We start from the raw sequence: 24,851 nt of genomic DNA on the forward strand, positions 1-24,851 counted from the left end.
GGCTTCTGTACCTCTTTCCAAATGGTGTTTCCCTCTTCATCCATGAAGAAGCTTTAGAATTGCATTCTTCTTCCAAGAATGCAATGAGTATTTCATCACAGTGATACTAAGAGCTGATCTGGGGTGTATTCAGGATTACCAAAGATAACATAAGATGTTGGCAGATATTGGAAACAATGTACTCAAGCTGTGTGCCTAGAAAGAGTCAACATTGCCTGCAGCAAACGTAGCTGGTTGGTGACTTTGGTGATTACACACCAAACACAACTTGCTGCCCAGCCACCAGGCTGGCACCATTTTGTGACTAGATGTCAGTTCAGGTACCTGCCTGAATTTGGCTGATAGAAACTCTCCTTTTCGTGGGCAAAATGTTTTCCATTTGGAGTAAACGGTTTTTGTTAGAAAATATTTTGCAACAGACAAAACGTTTTGCAACAGAATCTGCGAAATGAATACAACCCAGGGTTCTGAGAGTGGCCCTTCACTCACAGCACTCAGCCAGAGTCAAGTCATCAAATCAAAAAGATAAAAACCCACCCTTGACATTTGTGCAAGCCCATCGCCATTAACATTACTGAAAGGTACATTTGTAGACCCTGTATCATAGTAACCTAGATTCTATATTGTGCTGGTTCTTCACTGGACCGTTATTCCCTCTTCTCAGGAGGACACATGCACGTCCAAGCACTTCTATGTCGCCACCCCTCTTCCCTCCCCTGTAGATATGGTGGGTGTTGGGTTATCAGTTGGAGTTGTGAATATGGATGTGCACTGAAGGTGTAAAACAGACTGACAGCTATTTTATTATTCATTTGAGGTAAAATAAGAACAGAAAAAATTTATTCCTCTCGTATATATTGCTGTCTGAAAAAAATGAATGGGATTGTGCTACCCGTGTTGCCTTGTGATTCTTTCTCTCTATTTGTGTGACAGCCTTTGGTGTGTGGTTTGTCCTCATTCTACCGTAACAAGTCTCAAGGAAATCTGAAGAGGCCCCCTGGACTGTGGTAACCAAGGAAACAATGGAGGGAGGGCTTCACCAAATTAATCTATCTCAGTATCTCGCTGTCTCTGTCGGCCTGTCTCATTCCTACGGAACCATGTGTCCATCCAATAGCCAGATTCTCTAGTTCACATGGGCATGGCTGTCCTTGTGTCCTGTTGCTTTCTTGGCATTGTCTCCTTTGGAGGAGATCCGTTTCCCACCTGCAGTATTTGTCTTTCTCCACTCTCATGGATACCACTCAGATCCCATTTGAAAACAAACAAGCAGAGACACTGTGTATAGAGGACACATTATTTACACCTTCCATTGTTATGTGATTATTACAGTGTTAGCATCTGTCCAGTAGATGGAGCAGGTGCAAGCAGGCATGCATTTAATGTATACTACATTTCATAGAATTTAATACAATTACAAGAAGGAGATGTTATGTTTGTACTATGATTATTATTGATATTATTAATTATTAATAATCATTCTAATATCTTATTATTATGTACTTTGTATGCTCCACAGGTGAATATGGCTAATACAGGGTGGAGTCAAGGAACAGGGTAAACCAATAAGAAATGGGAAGAAGGGAAGGGAGGAGAAGAGGGAGAGATGAGAGATGGGGAGATCGAGGCACTCAACCAAATCAGGGCATTGATTACAAAAGAAGTGAGTGCCCGGAGGGTGAGAATCTACTGCCAAGGACTGTCAAACACACACAGACCAGAGGGGATGTAGATGCCCCACCATCATTTAGATCAATTTCATCATATCAATCTAGATCCAATTTATCGTAGGCCTACTGTCACAGGCAGTGCCATACATTTCACTTTCATGAGACTTAAATTGCCTTCATAGTGATCAATTAGCTTATTTACTATGACATTTCATATGTTGAGAAATTACATTCTCAAGGGGCATTGCAATAGCTATATGATTCACTCTGTTCCAGGGGAATGGGAGAGCATGGTGTGTAAATGGCTCGTGAAATGACCTCTACCTCCTTTGATGGTGTATAACAGGCAGGAATGTGTCTCAGGGCTATGAAAGTGGAAGAAATTGTACCAGCAAGTATGGTTGAAATGTATAGGAATATCTACTGTATGTAGCTAAGCGATCTAAATCTGTTACGGTTCTGTTGTCATTATTTGCAATCTACAGTACAGCAGATTGGTATTGGGGAAAGCTGGTGGCTGCAAAATGACAATGTCAATGAAAACCCTTGAGGATCAAAGCATTGCTGAAGTTGCGTTGATGAAAGAGTTGCCTTGAGTTCGGAGGCCACAGTGTGACAGGCTAATTAATATTCATGCTAGAGAGAGAGAGAGAGAGAGAGAGAGAGAGAGAGAGAGAGAGAGAGAGAGAGAGAGAGAGAGAGAGAGAGAGAGAGAGAGAGAGAGAGAGAGAGAGAGAGAGAGATTTTGGAATACTTGTTTGAGATCCAGCGTGCAGCTCTGAGTGGGCTGTAACCTACACTCTAAAAAATGCTGGGTTAAAAACAACTCAATTTGGGTTATTTGGTAACCCTGCGCTGGGTAAATATTGGACAGACCACACGCTGGGTTACTTTGACCAAGCCAGTTGGGTTGCGTTAATAACCCAACATGTTTGGTTGCTTGGATTACCAAACATGGGTTAATTCAACCATCAATTGGTTTTTTATTCACTTTCATGCTGGGTCTTTTTTAATGTAATTCTAGGTTATTTTAAGGAGACTTGGCCTATTATGGGTGTGGCTTTAATATAGTTATTTTTGGCCACCCATGAGAGTAAATGTCATTCTGGTTAATCATTTTAAGTTTACATATTTTAATTAAAGTTAATAACATTATAATGGCAGCAGGTAGTCTAGCGGTTAAGAGCGATGGGCCAATAACTAAAAGGTTGCTGGTAGGAATCCCAGAGTTGGAGAAGTGGAAAAAGGTGGTGTTCTGCCCTTGAGCAAAGCAGTTTCTTGTGTGTCTCAAGAATGGTCTACCACCCAAAGGACACCCAGTCAACTTGACACAACTGTGGTAATCGTTGGAGTCAACATGGGCCAGCATCACTGTGGAACGATTTCAACACCTTGTAAAGTCAATGCCCTGACGAATTGAGGCTGTTCTGAGGGCAAAAGTGTGCAACTCAATAATAAAAAGGTGTTCCTAATGTTTTGTACACTCAGTGTCAGTGAGCGAGAGAGATGCCAGACAGACAACTGAGTTCTGGGACAGAGAAAGCATTATCTTGCAGCCAAAAGGCTTACAATGAGACAGGAAGAGGCACATGGCCAGCATCGCTCCAAGGATCAGCATATCAACTCGAATCTCATGGAGTTGTCATTGGCTTCCATTATTATTGAGCACTCAAGGTTAAGGAATGGAAGATGAGTGAGACAAAAGTAGATGCTTATGCATAGACCATCTTGTAGGCCTACAACCCAGTTGCTTTAGCACATTTTGTTTGAAACATTATAAATGTAAAATTAGAGTAAGAATATTTCTCAATTTTATATGGGCAAGCCTACTTATCAATATCAATTAAATGCGTAATTGATAGCCCACGTCATTAAATACTTGGCATGTGGTCAAATGAAGATGCGTAAATAAGATTAGGCTACACCAAACTTTAATAGGCCTTCATAAAATAACAATTATTGAATGTACTGTTTGCCATTCGTTGTTCTACAACACTAGGGACCGCTGGTGAGCCATGTCAGTCATGTTGCTACGGGTGGACGTGAGCGGTGAGTAAATCAACTTTTCGTATTGGTTATAACAGTCTTATGGCGAACACAGATTGAGTGTTAAAAATAACAGGCTCAAGGAATCGAGGATGAAGCAACGCTTATCACACAAAAATGTGAAGGATGGTAGGCTACAGCATGTGCGCGCGAGAAAAGGCAACCGTTTCTCACGCACGACCCCCCAATTAATTTGCCACCTGCAATTGGGAGTCACTGACAACCTGTCGCCCATAGACTACCAACTAGACCAGGCTGAGACTACACATCTACAGACACCTATTCTCACATTTACAGTTTGAGGCCACAAAGGCACACACATTTCCAGGTCTCTTTTTGTGGTGAATCAATCCCTCGCTCGCCCCCTCTATATGTATTAGCCATCTGAGACGGTTTCTGGAACTCTCAAAGGACATGCTTATGAAATGAAGGGATTATAATGATAATAGTGATTGAGGTGAGGATAACGATGGTGATATAATGGTGATTGTAGACTAACATCTAACTACGATTAAGTCCCTTAAAAAATAGGCAACATTAAAGTGTATGGTTCCATCAGCTGGCGGGAACCATAGCCCGAACACGGATTTTGACTCCAGCTGCGAGTACTTTGCACGGACTGCTTTCACGTCACCCCGCCCGCCTGCCGTCTGCCCGTCTCCTCCCTGCAATCTTATTGCGACCATCTCTTTTGAGCGGCTCTGAACTGGAGAGAGAGAGATACTAAATAGATTCAGCCACCAACATTACCTACCTGCGCGAGCGAATTACGGGGAGGACACTCAAGTACGCGCGCGTCCACGCGCACTCGCTGAGTAGCAAGACAATATAAGGCAATAAATAAAAAGCAAAATTGGAATTGGAGTTTTCAACACGAAGGCTATTCCTTAAAAATCAAAATAGAAGAATACAGCTTTACTGAAAAAAAGCAACAGCCATGCATCTAAACAGAGAAGAAGGGAACAGCAAAGGTGAGAGAAAGACCAACATTTATATTTTCCATGCCAGACTGTCTGTCTCCCTTTTAGGCTAGTTTGTTTGAGGCTCTTGTGATCGTTCAAAAATGCCCTTGAGTATGATTTGTTGGTCTTAAGTAATGATGCTGGGAGTCATCGCCACAACACAAGCAGCATGTTATTGCTGATTTTACTAGTGTCATCTCTATCAGCATGCATAGCCCATGATTTTGTTTACTCGTAACATTCCTTGTCATCTGCCTGGATGACGTTCAAAGGCTAAATGACTTAAATGTAAATGTAAATGTACCTCATCGTTCATAGACCGCACCAAAGGCAATTGTGTAGATGGAATGACTACAATTTGGCTGGCAGCATGGAGACTCGGGTGTAAGATAAAGATGCTTGTGCACTTGTTGTTCTCTCAGTATTGTTAACGTTAGCCTACATGCCCGAGTGTCACCGGTTTTTAAGTCAGGTAAACTGAGCGGCAAAGCACACAAGGTCATCTCATCTCCTATCATGTCCACGGGTGTTTGTGTCCCTGTCTGAGAGAAAGAGAGAGAGAGGAGCATATTGTATGTGTGCCCGTGTGTTTGCGGGTGGGTGGGGGGATGCACCTATTTAAGAAATGTATCCCACGTGCATCGGGGGCGTGACAGGTTACATGGAGAAGTAGTGGCCCTCTTCCCGCCCCTAAGTGTCTCCCCTGGTGGCAAGCAGTAGGCTGCACACCTTGACAGCAAACACCTGCTGCTCAGGGAGAGAAATGTGTGAACTGAATGATCTTCTGTGAAGACTGTCAGTAAACGTGAAATGGCTGAAAACAGCTTTATTCATTCATGGCCTCATTATGGCAGTGAAAAATGCACTTCCAATAAATCACCCAGTTCCAATAAATATTATTGGCTGTAGTCTGGATAAATAAGAAGGCCTAGTTCTATAAACACTGTGTCCCTTTGAACATCCCTTTTGTGACAGATCACTTGCAAAATAGGCCTATATATTGAGGGTCATTTACAGAGAGGATGGTGTCTGGAACAAGTGGGTTTCTGAACACTGTACTCTATAAAATGACCTAAATCTATCCACATAATATAGCAAAAGCAAATTGCAAACTTCATGAACACAGAAAATGTGAGATTTGTTCATTTTCCATCATCCACTCTAGAATTACTGGCTTATTTACTGGAGTTCCTACACTGCATGGCCAAAAGTATGTGGACACCTGCTCGTTGAACATCTCATTCCAAAGTCATGGGCATTAATCTGGATTTGCTGCCATGACAGCCTCCACTCTTCTGGGAAGGCTTTCCACTAGATGTTGGAACATTGCTGCGGGGACTTGCTTCCATTCAGCCACAAAAGCATTAGTGAGGTCGGCACTGATGTTGGGCGATTAGGCCTGGCTCGCAGTCTGCGTTCCAATTCATCCCAAAGGTGTTCGATGGAGTTGAGGTCAGAGCTCTGTGCAGGCCAGTCAAGTTCTTCCACACTGATCTCGAAAAAACCATTTCTGTGTGGACCTTGCTTTGTGCATGGGGGCATTTTCATTCTGAAACAGGAAAGGTCCTTCCCCAAACTGTTGCCACAAAGTTAAAAGCACAAAATCGTCTAGTATGTCATTGTATGCTGTAGCATTAAGATTTCCCTTCACTGGAACTAAGCTGCCTAGCCCGAACCATGAAAAACATCCCCAGACCATTATTCCTCCTCCACCTAACTTTACAGTTGGCACTATGCATTGGGGCAGGTAGTATTCTTCTGGCATCCACCAAACCCAGATTTGTCCTTCATAGTGCTAGATGGTGAAGCGTGATTCATCACTTCAGAGAACACATTTCCACTGCTCCAGAGTACAATGGCAGAGAGCTTTATACTACTCCAGGCGAAGCTTGGCATTGCACATAGTGATCTTAGGCTTGTGTGCGGCTGCTCGGCGATGGAAGCCCATTTCATGAAGCTCCCCATGAACCGCCTTGTGCTGACGTTGCTTCAAGAGGCAGTTTGGAACTCAGTAGTGAGCGTTGTAACCGAGGACTGACGATTTTTATGCACTACGCATTTCAGCACTCGGCAGTCCTGTTCTGTGAGCTTGTGTGGCCTACCACTTCGGGGCTGAGCCGTTGTTGCTCCTAGACTTTCACAATAACAGCACTTACAGTTGACCGGAGCAGCATCCTCTGAAACACAAACCAGCCAAGCCGCACTGCTTCTTGACACAATGCCCGATTAACCCGGAAGCCAGCCGCACCAAGGTGTTTAAGGAAACACCATACACCTGGCGACCATGTCAGCGTGCATTGCGCCCGGCCTGCAACAGGAGTCGCTAGAGCACAATGACATCCCTGCCGGCCAAACCCTCCCCTAACCCGGACAATGCTGGGCCAATTGTGCGCCGCCCCATGGGTCTATGGGTCTCCCGGTCACGGCGGCTGCGACAGAGCCTGGACTCAAACCAGGATCTCTAGTGGCACAGCTACACTGCGAGGCAGTGCCTTAGACCACTGCGCCACTCGGAAGGCCCTATGTCAGTGGGATTATGCGGAGGGGACACACTGACTGGACACCCCCCCCCCCCCGACTTTGATGCTATATTTAGCGAATTTTCAGACCTCTCCAGCGACTTTATTGTTAAAAGAGGCTAGTGTGAAATTCAGCTACTTTTCAGGCTGCCTTTGGGGAGTTTGACATCAAAGATTTCTATGGTTTTGTAGCATTTACCAACTTTTCCCACTAAAAGTCTGCTGCAAACTAAAGTGGGAGAAGCTGTCTGTGCAACAGAAGTCACCGCAACAGCGTACTTACAGGCGGAGAAGCACAAGGAGAGGGGGTGTGCGGCAGGAGAGTGGGCAAAAATGCTACGTCAGGGACCTGGTGCTGAGACATCGTCGTGGCAATGGCAAAACGTAATCTAGCCACTTCTAGCAATGAGTCAATGAGCCAATAGCGATTCTCACTGATAAATTGTTGACAAAACTGTTGATTTCAAATCAAATCAAATGTTATTGGTCACATACACATGGTTAGCAGATGTTATTGCAAGTGTAGCGAAATGCTTGTGCTTCTAGTTCCGACAGTGCAGCAATATCTATCAAGTAATATCTAATAATTCCACAAAAATACCTAATACACACAAATCGAAGTAAGGAATGGAATAAGAATATATGGATGAGCAATGCCAGAGCGGCATAGACTAAGATGCAGTACATATTATAGAATACAGTATATACATATGAGATGAGTAATGCAAGAAATGTAAACATTATTTTACCTGCGGGTGATGGGCAGGACTCACAGGAGGTATGTTGGTAAAGGAATTTAATCAAGCTATGTAGCCTTTTGATTTCTTCTTAATTAATAAATAAAACGAAAATGTTTTGTTGTTTCTCTGTAATACTAGCCACCTAGCCATTTTATGACGTTGTATAACTAGCCAGCTAGATAGTTCTAATGTTGGGAGATTCGGAACCTTGGGAGATTTGGAACCTATCTACCAAGCCATTTCAGGCTATCAATTAAGTTAAAGTAGCTTGTCTGACTATCTTAGCTGGAAAGCCTGCTGGTGTAACGGCCGTTGCAAGGAGTAGACCAAGGCGCAGCGTGGGGAGTGCTCATCATTCATTTATTTACTGAGAACACTTTAAACAAAATAACAACACAACCAACAGTTCCGTCAGGTTCAACAACTACTAAACGGAAAACAGAAAGCAACCACCCACAAAACCCAAAGGAAAACAGGCTGCCTAAGTATGGCTCCCAATCAGAGACAACGATATACAGCTGTCCCTGATTGAGAACCATACCCGGCCAAAACAAAGAAATACAAACCATAGAAAAAAGGACATAGAATGCCCACTCTAGTCACACCCTGGCCTAACCAAAATAGAGAATAAAACCATCTCTATGGCCAGGGCGTGACAGTACCCCCCCCCCCCCCCCCCCTTCCTTATGGCGGCGGCTCTGGCCCACTTAGGCCCACTTAGGTGGCGTCTCTGGAGTGGGGACCCTCGCAGCGGGCCCCGGACTGGAGGGCGACTCTGGCAGCTCCGGACAGGCGGGCGACTCTGGCAGCTCCGGACAGGCGGGCGACTCTGGCAGCTCCGGACAGGGAATGCGCACTGGAGGCCTGATGCGTGGGACTGGCTTTGGAGGTGCCAGACTGGTAACACACACCTCAGAGCTAGTGCGAGGAGCAGGAACAGGACGTACTGGGCTATGGAGGCGTACCGGAGATCTGGAGCTCAGGGCTGGCACACATGGTCCTGGCTGGATGGTCACTATAGCCCAGCACGGGCGGAGCGCTGGCACAGGGCGAACTGGGCTGTGCTGGGGAATGATGGCTGCCGTGCGTTGAGCAGGCGCAGGGTAGGCTGGACCTAGGAGACGCACTGGTGGCCAGATGTGCTGCGCCGGCGCACTTCTCCCTGGCTGAGTGCCAACTCTAGCATGGCAACGCTGAGGAGCCTGTATCGACCGCACCGGGCTATAGCTGCGCACTGGTGACACAGTGCGTAACTCAGCATAACAGGGTGCTTGCTTGATCCGTCGCTCCCCATAATAAGCACGGGGAGTTGGCTCAGGTCTCCAACCTGACTTACCCCAACTCCCCGTGTGTCCCCCCCAAAACATTTTTTTGGGCTGCCTCTCAGGCTCCTGTAGCTCCCTTAACTTGTCCTCCCAGAATCGATGTTCCGACTTCCATGTCCATCCTTCTCCCCGGTGCTCCAATCCACGCAGCTTGGTCTTCTTTTGGTGGGTGGTTCTGTACTGGTTGTTGCAAGGAGAGGACCAAGGTGCAGCATGGTACGTGTTCATCATGTTTAATAGTTCTGAACACTGAATCAAAAACAAAGTGGAACATAACGCAACAGCTCTATCAGGTGAAAAACACAAGACAGAAAACAGAAAGCAACCACCCACCAAAACCCAAAGGAAAACAGGCTGCCTAAGTATGGCTCCCAATCAGAGACAACGATATACAGCTGTCCCTGATTGAGAACCATACCCAAAACAAAGAAATACAAACCATAGAAAAAAGGACATAGAATGCCCACCCTATTCACACCCTGGCCTAACCAAAATAGAGAATAAAACCCTCTCTATGGCCAGGGCGTGACAGCTGGCAAGGTTTCTAGACTTTAGAAAAGCAAGCAATTACTAAATGTACTGAATAAAACTCACATTCCTTTCAATCTTTTACCCAGATTTTATCAGAGCTGTAGAGAAGCATATGTGACCGACCGCCTTGATTAAGTAGCAAAATTTGAAATATTTTTTTTTTTACATTGGATAAAAGCAGAGATACAGAGCTACAAAATGGTATATCATACACTACATTTGAGGAACAATGGGAAAGTAATTCTGCTTTGGAAGTTGATAAACTTGCAACCTCACTTTGAGAAAATTAGCTATGAATGTTTTGGAACCTACTGGAGAGCTCTCCTTTGTGTCAAGTCACTCTGGTTCACACTGACTGTGTGCAATGCCATAAGAATCATCAGATCTTTCTCCCTCTCTGTCACAAATGCCATGGTTGCCCTTAGTTTGAAGATATAATCCGGAGACAGGTGTTCTCTTTTGAACTCCCTCTGTATTTGCAATCAAACGCCAAAATTCTATTAATCTCTACCAGACATTCCACTGATTTCAAACTCGGTCAACTTATTCCGTGACAACAACACTGTTGATCGCTGTTTATTCCCCATCACTGTCATCAGAAGACTCTACAATGTCTTCCTCAATGAAAATGTTTTTACCTAAATCAGGGATTTCCTAATCATCTGATTAATTTTCAGAGTCAGAGAGAGTCAGCATGGCACGATCGTCCTCCAGTAAGTAGTCCATCACAACTTTTTCCCAATGACCTTTAAATTCAGGGGAGCAATGTTATTGGGAGCAGTAGCAACATATTTGCAGTTCTCCATGGCTAATGTTATATCTTTCGAAAAAACTGCAGTAGAAAGCATTATCTAAGCATAACGAGCAGCTCATTTTATATACATTAGATGCTACACCACACACCAATCTGAAAAACATCTCTCGGCATGTTCAACCTACTCATTATCTCAGCCAATCAAGGTTCCTGTTTTTTTCTGTGGCTAAACCAACTTGGCTCGTAATTTAACAACTTTATTCACATTTACAGATGGCATACAAGTTTGTTATTAAGGTACATGAAGGTTCAAATGTTCCAGAAGGCATTTCTGCCAAAAAACACATTTTGATAAAAAAAATTAAGTTCAAATGACTCTCCTGTGAAGTCGTGACTTCCAACATTCGCCATATTACATTTTTTTTTTTAAAGAACCAGCAGTCAGGAGGTATGCTTAGATATGCGCAAAAAATACTTGGTTTAAATGTAATCATGATATTAGTGTATGAATTATGTTGCCATGATATGTGCCTGTATCCCATGTACTGTGTTGTAATTTTTATGTCCTAGGCATGTTAGTGCAGTATATTGAGATGTGTGATTTACAACAGTCAACATAACACCCTCATTAAAATGACAATTGAACAGGTAAAGAGGTATGCTAGATAACCTATGCAGAAAAATATACATTTTTTATATAGAGTTAGGCATAATGATTAAGACTCTACATTGCAGGAAAAAGCTTTTTCAGGTGTTTGAAATACTTTGTGCCCCTGGCAGCTTTGGGCAGAATTTCACTATTTTATTACAGTGATAAGTGTAGGCAGCTTTTCCTCTCCTCACAAGGCCACTGGCACTGCAGTAGATGTGTGAAAATACACATAGTCAGGGAATGTTCTGTCTCTCTTTCTCGGGTAGGGCGAAAGGTCTATATTAGACAAGTGTTTTACTGGCAGGTTTCATTAATGGTTATTGGTATAATTCATGTTTGCCTATAGATGTGTCATAATATATTTTGTAATTGTATGATTCTTTCTATAACACGTGGGGGAAAGAACAACATGCCACAGGAATGCCTGATTATCATGAACAGTCAAATAATATATATTTTTAAAGTTGATTAATTTTAGCATAATTCTGTCAAATTGCATCCCACACTGGGTGGCCAATATGACAGTCAGATGATGGTGTGTTTATAGCACAGCAATCCTTTCCAATAGAGATGTCTATCCCTCCGTTATTAGTAAATCACATACATCCAAAATGTTGGCCTTCACAGAAGACTACAAGGCTGTGGAATCCAGAATGTCCAGCATGTCTTAATTCCACTCTGGAATGGTTTCCACCAATCCATCTCCCAGCAGGGAATCTATTTCCCGTCAGGAATGGTTCCCTGACAGGCAGCCTGTGCTGTGCTGTGGGGGATCCCTGCAGTGGCAGGTGATCTGACATCGGCACACACTGGAGCTATTGACTCTGGTTAATCTCAGCCCTAGGTAAAGATTAGACCACATCTGAGTCCTAACTCGCTTATCAGACAACAGCAATAACTACAATTAGTCTGGAATTCTTCAGCCACCACAACCAATAGCCTTTCCCTGGAATATTTTAGGGGGTTGTAGGTTTTGATCAGTGGGGTTAGGTGGAAGCTCAGCATGGTGATAAATATTTTCTGATGAAATTCCTACCATTATTTATAGAGGTCACAAAGCCAAGGGAAAAAGTATAGATTTTATCTGTCAAAGGTTTCTCAGTGATTTCAGAATCTTGAGCCTGCTGGCAGCCAAAATCCAAACATACCATTAATAATGCTATATGTCATATTAATGGTATATGTCAAATGTTATGTAATTGATGGAGGGTTTATCACCTTTATCCATCCTGTTTATTAGTATTCCTGCAGGGTGGCTCTGATGTCATAGCAGAGCAATAATCCAAACACTGGAAGAAGGTCAGAGGTATTGTGTTAGATGTCAGGACGTTTATCTAACCTGTTCAGGTCTCCCATGTTAGATAAGTTAGATCAGGGTAATACTTCTTCACTGGAAAACAAACTGCCACTCCTCTCAAAGCATTGTGGTCATTATGCATATACAATGTAGAGGTCGACCGATTAATCGGAATGGCCGATTAATTAGGGCCGATTTCAAGTTTTCATAACAATCGGTAATCGCTATTTTTGGCCACCGATGTGCCGATATACACTGCTCAAAAAAATAAAGGGAACACTTAAACAACACAATGTAACTCCAAGTCAATCACACTTCTGTGAAATCAAACGGTCCACTTAGGAAGCAACACTGATTGACAATACATTTCACATGCTGTTGTGCAAATGGAATAGACAACAGGTGGAAATTATAGGCAATTAGCAAGACACCCCCAATAAAGGAGTGGTTCTGCAGGTGGGGACCACAGACCACTTCTCAGTTTCTATGCTTCCTGGCTGATGTTTTGGTCACTTTTGAATGCTGGCGGTGCTTTCACTCTAGTGGTAGCATGAGACGGAGTCTACAACCCACACAAGTGGCTCAGGTAGTGCAGCTCATCCAGGATGGCACATCAATACGAGCTGTGGCAAGAAGGTTTGCTGTGTCTGTCAGCGTAGTGTCCAGAGCATGGAGGCGCTACCAGTAGACAGGCCAGTACATCAGGAGACGTGGAAGAGGCCGTAGGAGGACAACAACCCAGCAGCAGGACCGCTACCTCCGCCTTTGTGCAAGGAGGAACAGGAGAAGCACTGCCAGAGCCCTGCAAAATGACCTCCAGCAGGCCACAAATGTGCATGTGTCTGCTCAAACGGTCAGAAACAGACTCCATGAGGGTGGTATGAGGGCCCGACGTCCACAGGTGGGGGCTTGTGCTTACAGCCCAACACCGTGCAGGACGTTTGGCATTTGCCAGAGAACACCAAGATTGGCAAATTCGCCACTGGCGCCCTGTGCTCTTCACAGATGAAAGCAGGTTCACACTGAGCACGTGACAGACGTGACAGAGTCTGGAGACGCCGTGGAGAACGTTCTGCTGCCTGCAACATCCTCCAGCATGACCGGTTTGGCGGTGAGTCAGTCATGGTGTGGGGTGGCATTTCTTTGGGGGGCCGCACAGCCCTCCATGTGCTCGCCAGAGGTAGCCTGACTGCCATTAGGTACCGAGATGAGATCCTCAGACCCCTTGTGAGACCATATGCTGGTGCAGTTGGCCCTGGGTTCCTCCTAATGCAAGACAATGCTAGACCTCATGTGGCTGGAGTGTGTCAGCAGTTCCTGCAAGAGGAAGGCATTGATGCTATGGACTGGCCCGCCCGTTCCCCAGACCTGAATCCAATTGAGCACATCTGGGACATCATGTCTCGCTCCATCCACCAACGCCACGTTGCACCACAGACTGTCCAGGAGTTGGCGGAAGCTTTAGTCCAGGTCTGGGAGGAGATCCCTCAGGAGACCATCCGCCACCTCATCAGGAGCATGCCCAGGCGTTGTAGGGAGGTCATACAGGCACGTGGAGGCCACACACACTACTGAGCCTCATTTTGACTTGTTTTAAGGACATTACATCAAAGTTGGATCAGCCTGTAGTGTGGTTTTCCACTTTAATTTTGAGTGTGACTCCAAATCCAGACCTCCATGGGTTGATAAATTGGATTTCCATTGATTATTTTTGTGTGATTTTGTTGTCAGCACATTCAACTATGTAAAGAAAAAAGTATTTCATAAGATTATTTCTTTCATTCAGATCTAGGATGTGTTGTTTAAGTGTTCCCTTTATTTTTTTGAGCAGTATATATATATATGTATAGATATATTTTTTAAATTATTTTTTACCTTCATTTAACTAGGCAAGTCAGTTAAGAACACATTCTTATTTTCAATGACGGCCTAGGAACGGTGGGTTAATTGCCTTGTTCAGGGGCAGAACGACAGATTTTTACCTTGTCAGCTTGGGGATGCAACCTTACGTTAACTAGTCCAATGCTCTAACCACCTGCTTTACGTTGCACTCCACGAGGAGCCTGCCTGTTACGCAAATGCAGTAAGAAGCCAAGGTAAGTTGCTAGCTAGCATTAAACTTACCTTATAAAAAACAATCAATCAATCATAATCACTAGTTAACTACACATGGTTGATGATATTACTAGTTTATCTAGCCTGTCCTGCGTTGCATATAATCGATGTGGTGCGCATTCGCGAAAAAGGACTGTCTTTGCATCCGTCGTGTACCTAACCATAAACATCAATGTCTCTCTTAAAATCAATACACAAGTATATATTTTTAAACCTGCATATTTAGTTAATATTGCCTGCTAACATGAATTTCTTTTAACTAGGGAAAATGTGTCACTTCTCTTGCAAACAGATTCAGGGTATATGCAGCAGTTTGGGCCGCCTGGCTCGTTGCGAACTGTGAAGACTATTTCTTCCTAACAAAGACAGCCGACTTCGCCAAACGGGGGATGATTTAACAAAAGCGCATTTGCGAAAAAAAGCACAATCGTTGCACGACTGTACCTAACCATAAATATCAATGCCTTTCTTAAAATCAATACACAGAAGTATATATTTTTAAACCTGCATATTTAGCTAAAAGAAATCCAGGTTAGCAGGCAATATTAACCAGGTGAAATTGTGTCACTTCTCTTGCGTTCCTTGCACGCAGAATCAGGGTATATGCAGCAGTTTGGGCCGCCTGGCTCGTTGCGAACTAATTTGCCAGAATTTTACGTAACTATGAAATAACATTGCAGGTTCTGCGATGTAACAGGAATATTTAGACTTATGGATGCCACCCGTTAGATAAAATACGGAACGGTTCCGTATTTCACTGAAAGAATAAACGTGATAGTTTCCGAATTCGACCATATTAATGACCTAAGGCTCATATTTCTGTGTGTTATTATGTTATAATTAAGTCTATGATTTGATAGAGCAGTCTGACTGAGCGATGGTAGGCAGCAGCGGGCTCGTAAGCTTTCATTCAAACAGCACTTTACTGCGTTTTGCCAGCAGCTCTTCGCAATGCATTGCACTGTTTATGACTTCATGCCTGTCAACTCCCAAGATGAGGCTGGTGTAACCGATGTGAAATGGCTAGCTAGTTAGCGGGTGCGCGCTAATAGCGTTTCAAACGTCACTCGCTCTGAGACTTGGAGTAGTTGTTTCCCTTCCTCTACATGGGTAACACTGCTTCGAGGGTGGCTGTTGTCGGTGTGTTCCTGGTTTGAGCCCAGGTAGGAGCGAAGGGAGGGACAGAAGCTATACTGTTACACTGGCAATACTAAAGTGCCTATAAGAACATCCAATAGTCAAAGGTATATGAAATACAAATCGTATAGAGAGAAATAGTCCTATAATTCCTATAATAACTACAACCTAAAACTTCTTACCTGGGAATATTGAAGACTCATGTTAAAAGGAACCACCAGCTTTCATATGTTCTCATGTTCTGAGCAAGAAACTTAAACGTTAGCTTTCTTACATGGCACATATTGCACTTTTACTTTCTTCTCCAACACTTTGTTTTCACATTATTTAAACCAATTTGAACATGTTTCATTATTTATTTGAGGCTAAATTGATTTATTGATGTATTATATTAAGTTAAAATAAGTGTTCATTCAGTATGGTTGTAATTGTCATTATTACAAATAAATAATAAATAAAAAAATTTGCCGATTAATCGGTATCAGCTTTTTTGGTCCTCCAAGTATCGGTATCGGCGTTGAAAAATCATAATCGGTCGACCTCTAATACAATACATTAATTATCAGCTTAGATCTAGCTACGTTCACAAAGTGTGTGTGTTTTTGGACATGGACTACTCACATAACCGCCTGTACTGCAGATACACTTCATGCCCTTTTTATGACCTTTACCTGATGTGTTCTAGTGTGAATGGAATCTGTGATAGCTTGGCTGCAGGGTGTCCGTAATGTCTGTCTAGTGCGCCTTGTCTCATGTGGGCTGGATCGTTGATAGTGGAGGACAGTGAAATGGTTTCACTCTACTGTGTCTTTAGTGATCTGGGAGTTTGCCATGGCATCGCTCTAGTTCTATCATCCGTTCTGTGGATAAGAGATGTGCTGGGAGATTGTAGCACCATGACTCTGTCAAGGCCAAACACAGAAGAGACAGTGAGGGAGGGAGACAGTAGGTATGGAGTGAGGGAGACAGTAGGGAAGAGGGGAGGGAGACAGTAGGCATGGAGGGAGGGAGGGAGACAGTAGGCATGGAGGGAGGGAGGGAGACAGTAGGGAAGGAGGGAGGGAGGGGACAAATGGGGAGATGGATGCACAAATTGGTCAGTCATGCTTTTTCCATCCCGGCAGTTTGTAAACGTCTGAGGTAATTGCTTATTAATACCAGTATCCAGATCCATTGTCAAATGTCTTGTTAATATTACATTCCTTAAAAGGAGAAATAATGAGCTCCAATCATCTGGCTTATCAGTGTTTTATATAAGGAGAGGGAGGAGGAGCTGAAAAGAGGGAGAGACGAGAGAGAGAGATGGAGGGAGGAAAAAGCAGCTATTAGTCAGGTGCTGGCAATAATAGCCATCTGAAATGAATGTATTTTTATCCAGTGGTGGTATAACTCTGGTGTGTAATGGGGGGAAAGCACAGAGATCAGTTCCTCTCACTATCATACAGACTCAGGAAGTACAGAGACTGGAAGGCAGGATTGGAGAAGATGTGGTTCTGTTTGTTTTTACACAAAAGGCAAAGAGGGGAAATCAGACTGGTACATAGATAAAGTGAGACTTGTGATACTAGGGCAATATGATTTGAGAGAGACAGAAAGTGAGACTTGTGATACTAGGGCAAATGATTTGAGAGAGACAGAAAGTGAGAAAAGCATGGATGGGACGCAGGGCATGGGATGGTGTTTTGCCTGGGTCAGACATTGTCCCCCACCATCTCAGTAAACCGTCACATTGATTAACCAAGACGGAGCCTGACTTGGATTGAAGGGAATTTAGATTCAGGAGGGAAGGAGAGAGGTGTGTGTGTGTTTGTGTGTGCTTGTAAGTGGGTGCATTAGGGTGGGCGTATGCTTACACACCTATGTCTCTCTACTGTTACATAACACTCTCTGGTTCACTAGAGACGGTGGCGTCTCATGTGCACGACTCAAGTCTCTTCCCCTTGCCACCCCTTGCCACCACTGCCTCCCTATCTTTTTGTCTCATGATTATTCACAAGTAGATGCATACATTCAGGCAGAGCACCAGGAAGAGAAGAGATAATGATGGAATCTGGTGAAGCGCAGGCAAGAAACTCTCTCAGCAGCAAGTGTTTGTTGAGAATGATATAAGTGGACAAAAAGGTTTATGGAGAAAGATGGAAAATGAGAATTGGAGATAGAGACAGAGAGAGGGGGGGTTTGCACTTTGAGAGAACATCTAGGCTATGCCTCCCAGAAGAGAGTGCTTTTAAAGAGGCAGAAAAGAGAGAGAGAGAGAGAGAGAGAGAGAGAATGTATGCCTTTTAATCAGTGAGCTCATTGAAGGCGTGTTGGTTCCCAGAGCGCTACATGGACAGTAAAATAGAGAGGAAGAAGGGAATGAGGGAGGGAAACTGGAGGGCTGATGCATTGTTTTGTTTCAATTTCTCAAAGTTCTTAGCTCCGTTTGTTTTGGATGTTGATAATGGACTGCATTTGGTGTATTTTACTGTATCAGACCAAATCAAAATGTATTGGTTGCGTACACAGGTTTGAAGTTGTTATCGCAGGTGCAGCAGTAATATCTAGCAATACAATAATAAACACATAATCCCCAAAGTTTTAAAAAATATAATTAAGAAATTGTCATATTCTTCGTTGTCTGAAGAGGAGAAATCGGACCAATATGCAGCGGGTATATTGCTCATCTTCGTATTTATTGAAGGTAACACACTTAAACAAAATAACGACGGTAAGGTGCTCAGACTAAACAGGAAACAACCACCCACAAACACAAGTGAAAACAAACACACTTAAATATGGCCTCCAATCAGAGAACACAAGAAACAGCTGCCTCTGATTGGAGGTCATTGACAAAACTAACATAGACATAGAAAAACGGAAAAAAAAAACACATAGAAATAGAAAACATAGAACATAAACCAAAAACCCTAAAACACACTAAACAAACACCCCCTGCCACGTCCTGACCAAACTACAATAACAAACAACCCCTTTTACTGGTCAGGATGTGACAGAAATATCAGACAAGCAATGTTAGTGTCCGGAATATACATTTGTTTAACACTTTTTTGGTTACTAAATGATGCCATATGTGTTATTTCTTAGTTTTGATGTCTTCACTATTATTCTACAATGTAGAAAATATAAAAAATAAAGAAAAACCCTTGAATGAGCAGGTGTGTCCAAACTTTTGACTGGTACTGTATATAAACTCCCAGTAATTTATTGGGATAAACACCAACGTTTCGGCATCCATGTGCCTTCTTCAGGGTAGTTTAATGAATGCTTGAACCAGGTTATGTAGACAAACAGTGCAATTAGTGCAACCAATGACAATAGTGAGGGGTGTGTCATTATTAGGTGAAACTGTCAAAAGACAATAGTTTACAGCATATATAATATATTAGGATATTGTTATCGTATGGAAACATAATTAGATAGTATACATAATATTAGCATCAACATACATTATTGTTTAATTTAATTTCATATTTATATTTAATTGTTCCTAATTTCATGTAATTTGTGTTACGTGTATTCTTTTGGTTCAACCATAATGTATAATAAACATCATCAACAGGGGAACATATTGGGTGTACGCTGATAAGCTGTAGAAAGAATATATTCATTTATAAGACGTGTTCATTAGAAGGGCCTGAGATCAAAGTCAATATTCAGACCACTAAGGGTCAATGTTTTTAGAAAGGAAATCCAGTAGGCCTCCCTCTCTAGCAGTAGGATCTCCATGTTACCTCCTCTCCTTGGTAGAGTAACATGCTCAATGTCTGCATATTACACTGTGCGCATGAGCCACTTTTGTAGTTCCCATTTGGAATAGGTGTCAAGCGTGTCTGAGTGGGCTCAGGGGGCAGGTCAGATCTCACTAAGCTATCCCCAATATTGCAACCACGCTTATAGACCAGAATATAACACTACAAAAACATCATTCTTCAGACACCCACATACTGTTATGGGTATCATCTCATGCATGACAAAGGAAGTCATCTATCTCATAACCTGTTCATGTGGGAAAGCCTACGTAGGACAAATAAAAACACAATTAAAATAACGCATAGCTGAACACCGCAGCTCAATCAGGTGTAAGAATACTGACTATCCAGTAGCAGCTCACTTTGTTGAAGCTAACCATCCTCCCTCAAATACACAGGCATTGAGCATGTAACTCTACCAAGTAGAGCATGGGACTAAAGCATGCATGCTCGGTAATTCAGATTGGCATGTAACATGCATGACAACAGTGACTCTAGCTGTTAAGACTTTGAAGTGTGTTTGACACAGGTTAATCCCGTTTTGGGTGGAGATGGGAAGATAGAGGAAGTCATCCTCCCTAAAGCATCCTGCTAGCAGGAGGACTAGAGTTCCTGACGAGCTCATTCTCATTTATAGAAGACATGAGACATTATAGCATCTACTATAAGTTCATCGTGAGAGAAAGCGAGATCGAGAGGGGGGGGGAGGGGTGTTTATAAGAAGGAATAATACAAGGATTTGTGGTTTTTGGTGTGAAATTTCTGTCAATCCACCGAGTACAGGTGTAACAGTGAGTCATGGTGGCACTCAGGATAGAGGACGAGGAAGGGGCGGACTGCGTGTGTCTCAGGGGAGCAGAATGGACATCAGAGAGAGATGAGGCAGTGGGGGAGTGAGGTCACCACAGACACATGCACCTTCTCACATTTCAAACTTCATCAGTTCTATTAGGCTTGTCCAGATCTCCATATTGTCATACCGTCCTTCTGTCATACTGGGATTTACGGTATTATAACTTAAACAGTATTATAACTTAAAAAGCAGCTACAAATGTTCTGATTTATTGAAAGACTTCAAATAAATAGTTTTGATAGTATTTAAATACCATCCTGTGGCTTTTTTCCAAATATCTCAGTAGACAGTATATACAGTATACCGCCCAAGCCTAATTTCTATATCACCTAACATACTCACACTGCACACATAATTATCACACTCTCCTCTATACAATACCTTTGTCACCTTTTGAGTAATGGAAATACTGGATGGATGGATGGATGGATGGATGGATGGATGGATGGATGGATGGATGGATGGATGGATGGATGGATGGATGGATGGATAGATAGATAGATGAATGGATAGATGAATAGATGGATGGATAGATTAATGGAGGGATGTATTTATGGACAGTAAATGGAAAGAAGAGGGAAAATAGTTTTTAACAAAAGAGGAAAAGATGGGGGCATATTTTAAGACTTGGAATGGTAGAGGAAGCATTTTAAAAACAGCCACAGACATTCATATTGCCAGGAACAGATGGTGAGACAGATCTTCCCACAGCCCTCCAATACCAGTCTGACAGAACAAACTCACACCATGCACACACTGTGCCCCCCACCCCTTCTCTCTCACACACACACACACACACACACACACACACACACACACACACACACACACACACACACACACACACGTATGTCTTACTATACTTGTGAGGACATTTTTGGGACAAACAATTGATTCCCATTCAAAATCTTATTTTCCCTAACCCTAACCTTAACCCTTAACCTAACCCTAAACCTAAAATAGCCTTTTTACAAATGAGGACTGGCAAAATGTCCTAATTTCTCTGAATTTTAGTTGGTTTACTATTCTTGTGAGGACTTATGGTACTCACAAGTATAGTAAAACACACACACACACACACACACACACACACACACACACACACACACACACACACACACACACAGACTGTCAGTCAAACCCAAGAGTGTCTCAGTAAGTGCTATGCCTTCAAACACTTGGAGATGAAAGAGAATCTGGGACTATGTCCACCCTCCAACACCCTCTTTTCCACCCTCTCTCTCTCTCTCTCTCTCTCTCTCTCTCTCTCTCTCCTTCTCTTTTATTTTATTTTCCATCCCCTTCATCAACTACTTCCCCCATCTCTTTCCTCCCCATCAAGACTCTCCACCCTCCTCTACTTCTAGATCTTTCCTCTACCTTCCTCATTCCCTCTCTTCCTGTCCTCTTCCCCCCTGCCTGTCTCTCTTCCTCCCCTTCTCCTTCCTTCCTGTAGCTCACTCTTCCCTTTGATCTCCCGTCCTACTTCCTCTGTTATCTGGCTGTGTTCTCCCTAGGTTTCTAGTAAACAAACACATTTGTATTCTCTGCTCCCCTCCTTCATCAGTAGTCTGCTCACTCTTGGATGACAATGCTTATCGTCTGTTGTTTGTTTTGCCAGTACTGTAAATGAGTGTGGTCTGGTGAGCTGGGAATCAGACAGACGTGTGTGTGTGTGTGTGTGTGTGTGTGTGTGTGTGTGTGTGTGTGTGTGTGTGTGTGTGTGTGTGTGTGTGTGTGTGTGTGTGTGTGTGTGTGTGTGTGTGTGTGCGTGCGTGCGTGTGCGTGTATCTGCCAAATCTGTAATCTGGTTGACGGGCCCAGCAGTCACATGAGGCCCAGAACTAGCTACTCTCCACACTCCATCCTACACCACATGTGACCTTTTAGTGGCGCAGATTTTGTATATTATGGTCATAATTGCTATTCCATCATTATCAGCTATCCATATCCACTCTGTTGTCCCATGGGATGTGTACGGATATGAGGAGACGTGACTGTGTTTTCTTGGTGTTTGTGCACACTAGCCTAATGGATAAAAAAAGTCACATATTTGGTTGTGTGTGTTGTTATTATCTGTGTGTGTGAGTGAGGTAATACTCCTCGATGCCTGTCAGAGGGGTAGCATGTATCAATGACTTAATAACTGGTTTGCCAGCTGTCATAACACCCTACCTTTTTCTCTCTCTGTCATTCTATTTATCTCCCTCTGTTCTTAAGGGACTGTGTTTGTGCCCGTCTCTCAGCCCAATGCACACACAAACAGTCAACTTAATTACAGAGAACCAGAGGAAGGGGGAGGAAGAGGACAAAGAGCAATGAGGGATCTCACTTGAGTGTTTGAGGTTCAGAGGGGAGAGGAGAGAGGGAAAAGCCAGGGAGAGGTAAGCGGGAGAGAGGACCGGTGACTAGGAGGAGGAGTTAGTGGAGAGGGTGAGTCTGAAACAGGCTGATAGAGGAGGTACTGAGAGCTATGAGGGTGCAGAAGGGAGCAGCCTAAGAAGGGAGCAGCCTGTGTTTATTTATAAGTAAATGCTTTGAATCATTTAGTAGAGCTTTTAAGTGGCAATGCGGGCTCTGCCCAAGTTTTAATGGACAGGCAGGGGATGGACCCAGACACACACATTTCAGGGAACCACACACTGTCACACTGTCAGAGAGACGGACCCAAATACCACAGCTCAGCAGGTGCTTCAAAGTAAACCCAGACAGCACAACACATATGCTCAGCAAACACAAACTGACAAACACTGTGAGGAAATTCACACTGACACAACAGCAGAACACAGTAGTAGAATCCCCAAGCCCCTATCAGTCTCCTCCATGCTGTCCTCACCTCTCTGTGGCCCATTAATCCACTCCAGGTGTTTTCTATTGAAGTGTGAAGAGACCACATATCACGTTAAGAAACCCTAGTCCTTCATGCTGTCAGCTGTTCACTGGGTCTCTGTATGTCTCTCTCTTCCTAAATCTCTCCTGCTCACACAGGCGCTCCTCATAATGGCCTCTCCGATCTCTTTGGCACCAAGGCCCATGACCATAAAACACTGCAAGGATCAGAGGAGCATCCGTCAGAAAGATGGGAGGGAGAGAGATGAAAGAAATTAAAAAAGAAAGAAAGAGAATGAGAGAGAGAGAAATAAAAAAGAGACAGATGGAGACTGAAGGACAGACAGACTGAAAGTGAGTAAAAGTTGAAAGGGCGAGTGAGGGTGTGCTGTACTTGTTGTCTGTCTAGTTGTTTCAGTGCCATACATGCTCATTACCCACTGAGAGTGATGTGGGGTCTTCTGCCAGGACTACACTATTGAGGCCTCTGCCAACTCAACTGCTCTGCTTTCAGGTTAGCTTTCTTTAACTATTATTGGCTTTCCATGTTATTTATATGCTTAGAAGATATTTTATCCAAAATGTGTCAAAGCGGTCCCAAAATGGATGCATACTAAATGTAAGTCAAGATAAAATGTATTTTAAATCACTTTACCAAGACATACTACTTTGTGAATTTCTTCAAAATAACAAACATGGCAGATGCATTAAAAATAGATATTTTAGAAGCACCCAACAGGGAGTGTCCTACATTCAAGCAAAGTGTAAAACCTGTTTATACTGGGGTTAAATTCAACACGTTCAGATCAGATCAGACCGACGTACATCAGATCAGTGATAGTCTGCATTTTCACTGTCCGGTCTGTACATAACCAAGTTTCTGCTGGTTTCGTCATCCAGTCTCATTAAAATAATTCACTACAAACTTGTTCAGCCAAGTGTGTTGTCTTGTTGCGTCTGACTAGTGAGCAGTACAAGATGACTGAGGACTACAAACTGTGAACTGAAGAAGTGGCATAATTCTAGCTTTTGAGTAACAGCGAACTGTCTAGGAGAGGCGGGGGGCTATTATGTCTCCGAAGTATCCACGGTGTCTCCGTATTACGATGTCTCCGTAGTATCCATTTTGTTTACATATCCGCTGACATCTCTCATTTCTCATTCATTTCGAAACGGTCGTTGGCAGACACAAATATAATCACTGTCTGGACAAACAGAATGGAACCTGGCATGTAAGAAATTGTTTTTGGACAGCCAGTCAGAAATATCAGATCTCAAATCAGATCTCAAATGAAATGTGATTCCTTACCCACATCCATCCTGCACATGTAGCATGTATACCATCAATGTTTGGGACGCTTGTTGAGCAAATAATGGGGGCTGAAACTACAGTGCATTCGGAAAGTTTTCAGGTCCCTTGACTTTTTCCACATTTTGTTACGTTACAGCTTATTCTATAATGGATTTAATCATTTTTTCCCCTCGTCAATCTACACACAGTACTCCATAATTATGAAACAAAAACAGGTTTTTAGAATTTTGGGCACGTTTACAGTACCAGTCAAAAGTTTGGACACACCTACTCATTCTAGGGTTTTTCTTTATTTTTACTATTTTCTGGAAATCTGTCCTTTGGTTTGATGAGTCCAAATTTGAGAGACGCAGAGTC

At 43.2% G+C, this 24,851-nt stretch overlaps 1 protein-coding gene across 1 annotated transcript in view; it reads left to right on the forward strand.

Annotated features, from left to right (window-relative positions):
• The first annotated feature begins 4,299 nt into the window (after positions 1–4,299).
• Positions 4,300–24,851, forward strand: part of LOC115203223 (synaptotagmin-7) — a 116,699-nt gene continuing 96,147 nt past the window's right edge. Inside the window, exon 1 of the mRNA XM_029767691.1 lies at positions 4,300–4,687. Coding sequence (XP_029623551.1) covers positions 4,654–4,687 — 34 coding nt within the window. The 5' untranslated portion in view covers positions 4,300–4,653. The remainder of the gene's footprint in view (positions 4,688–24,851) is intronic.

Source organism: Salmo trutta, chromosome 12 (assembly GCF_901001165.1).
Source record: "Salmo trutta chromosome 12, fSalTru1.1, whole genome shotgun sequence".
NCBI lineage: Eukaryota > Metazoa > Chordata > Actinopteri > Salmoniformes > Salmonidae > Salmo > Salmo trutta.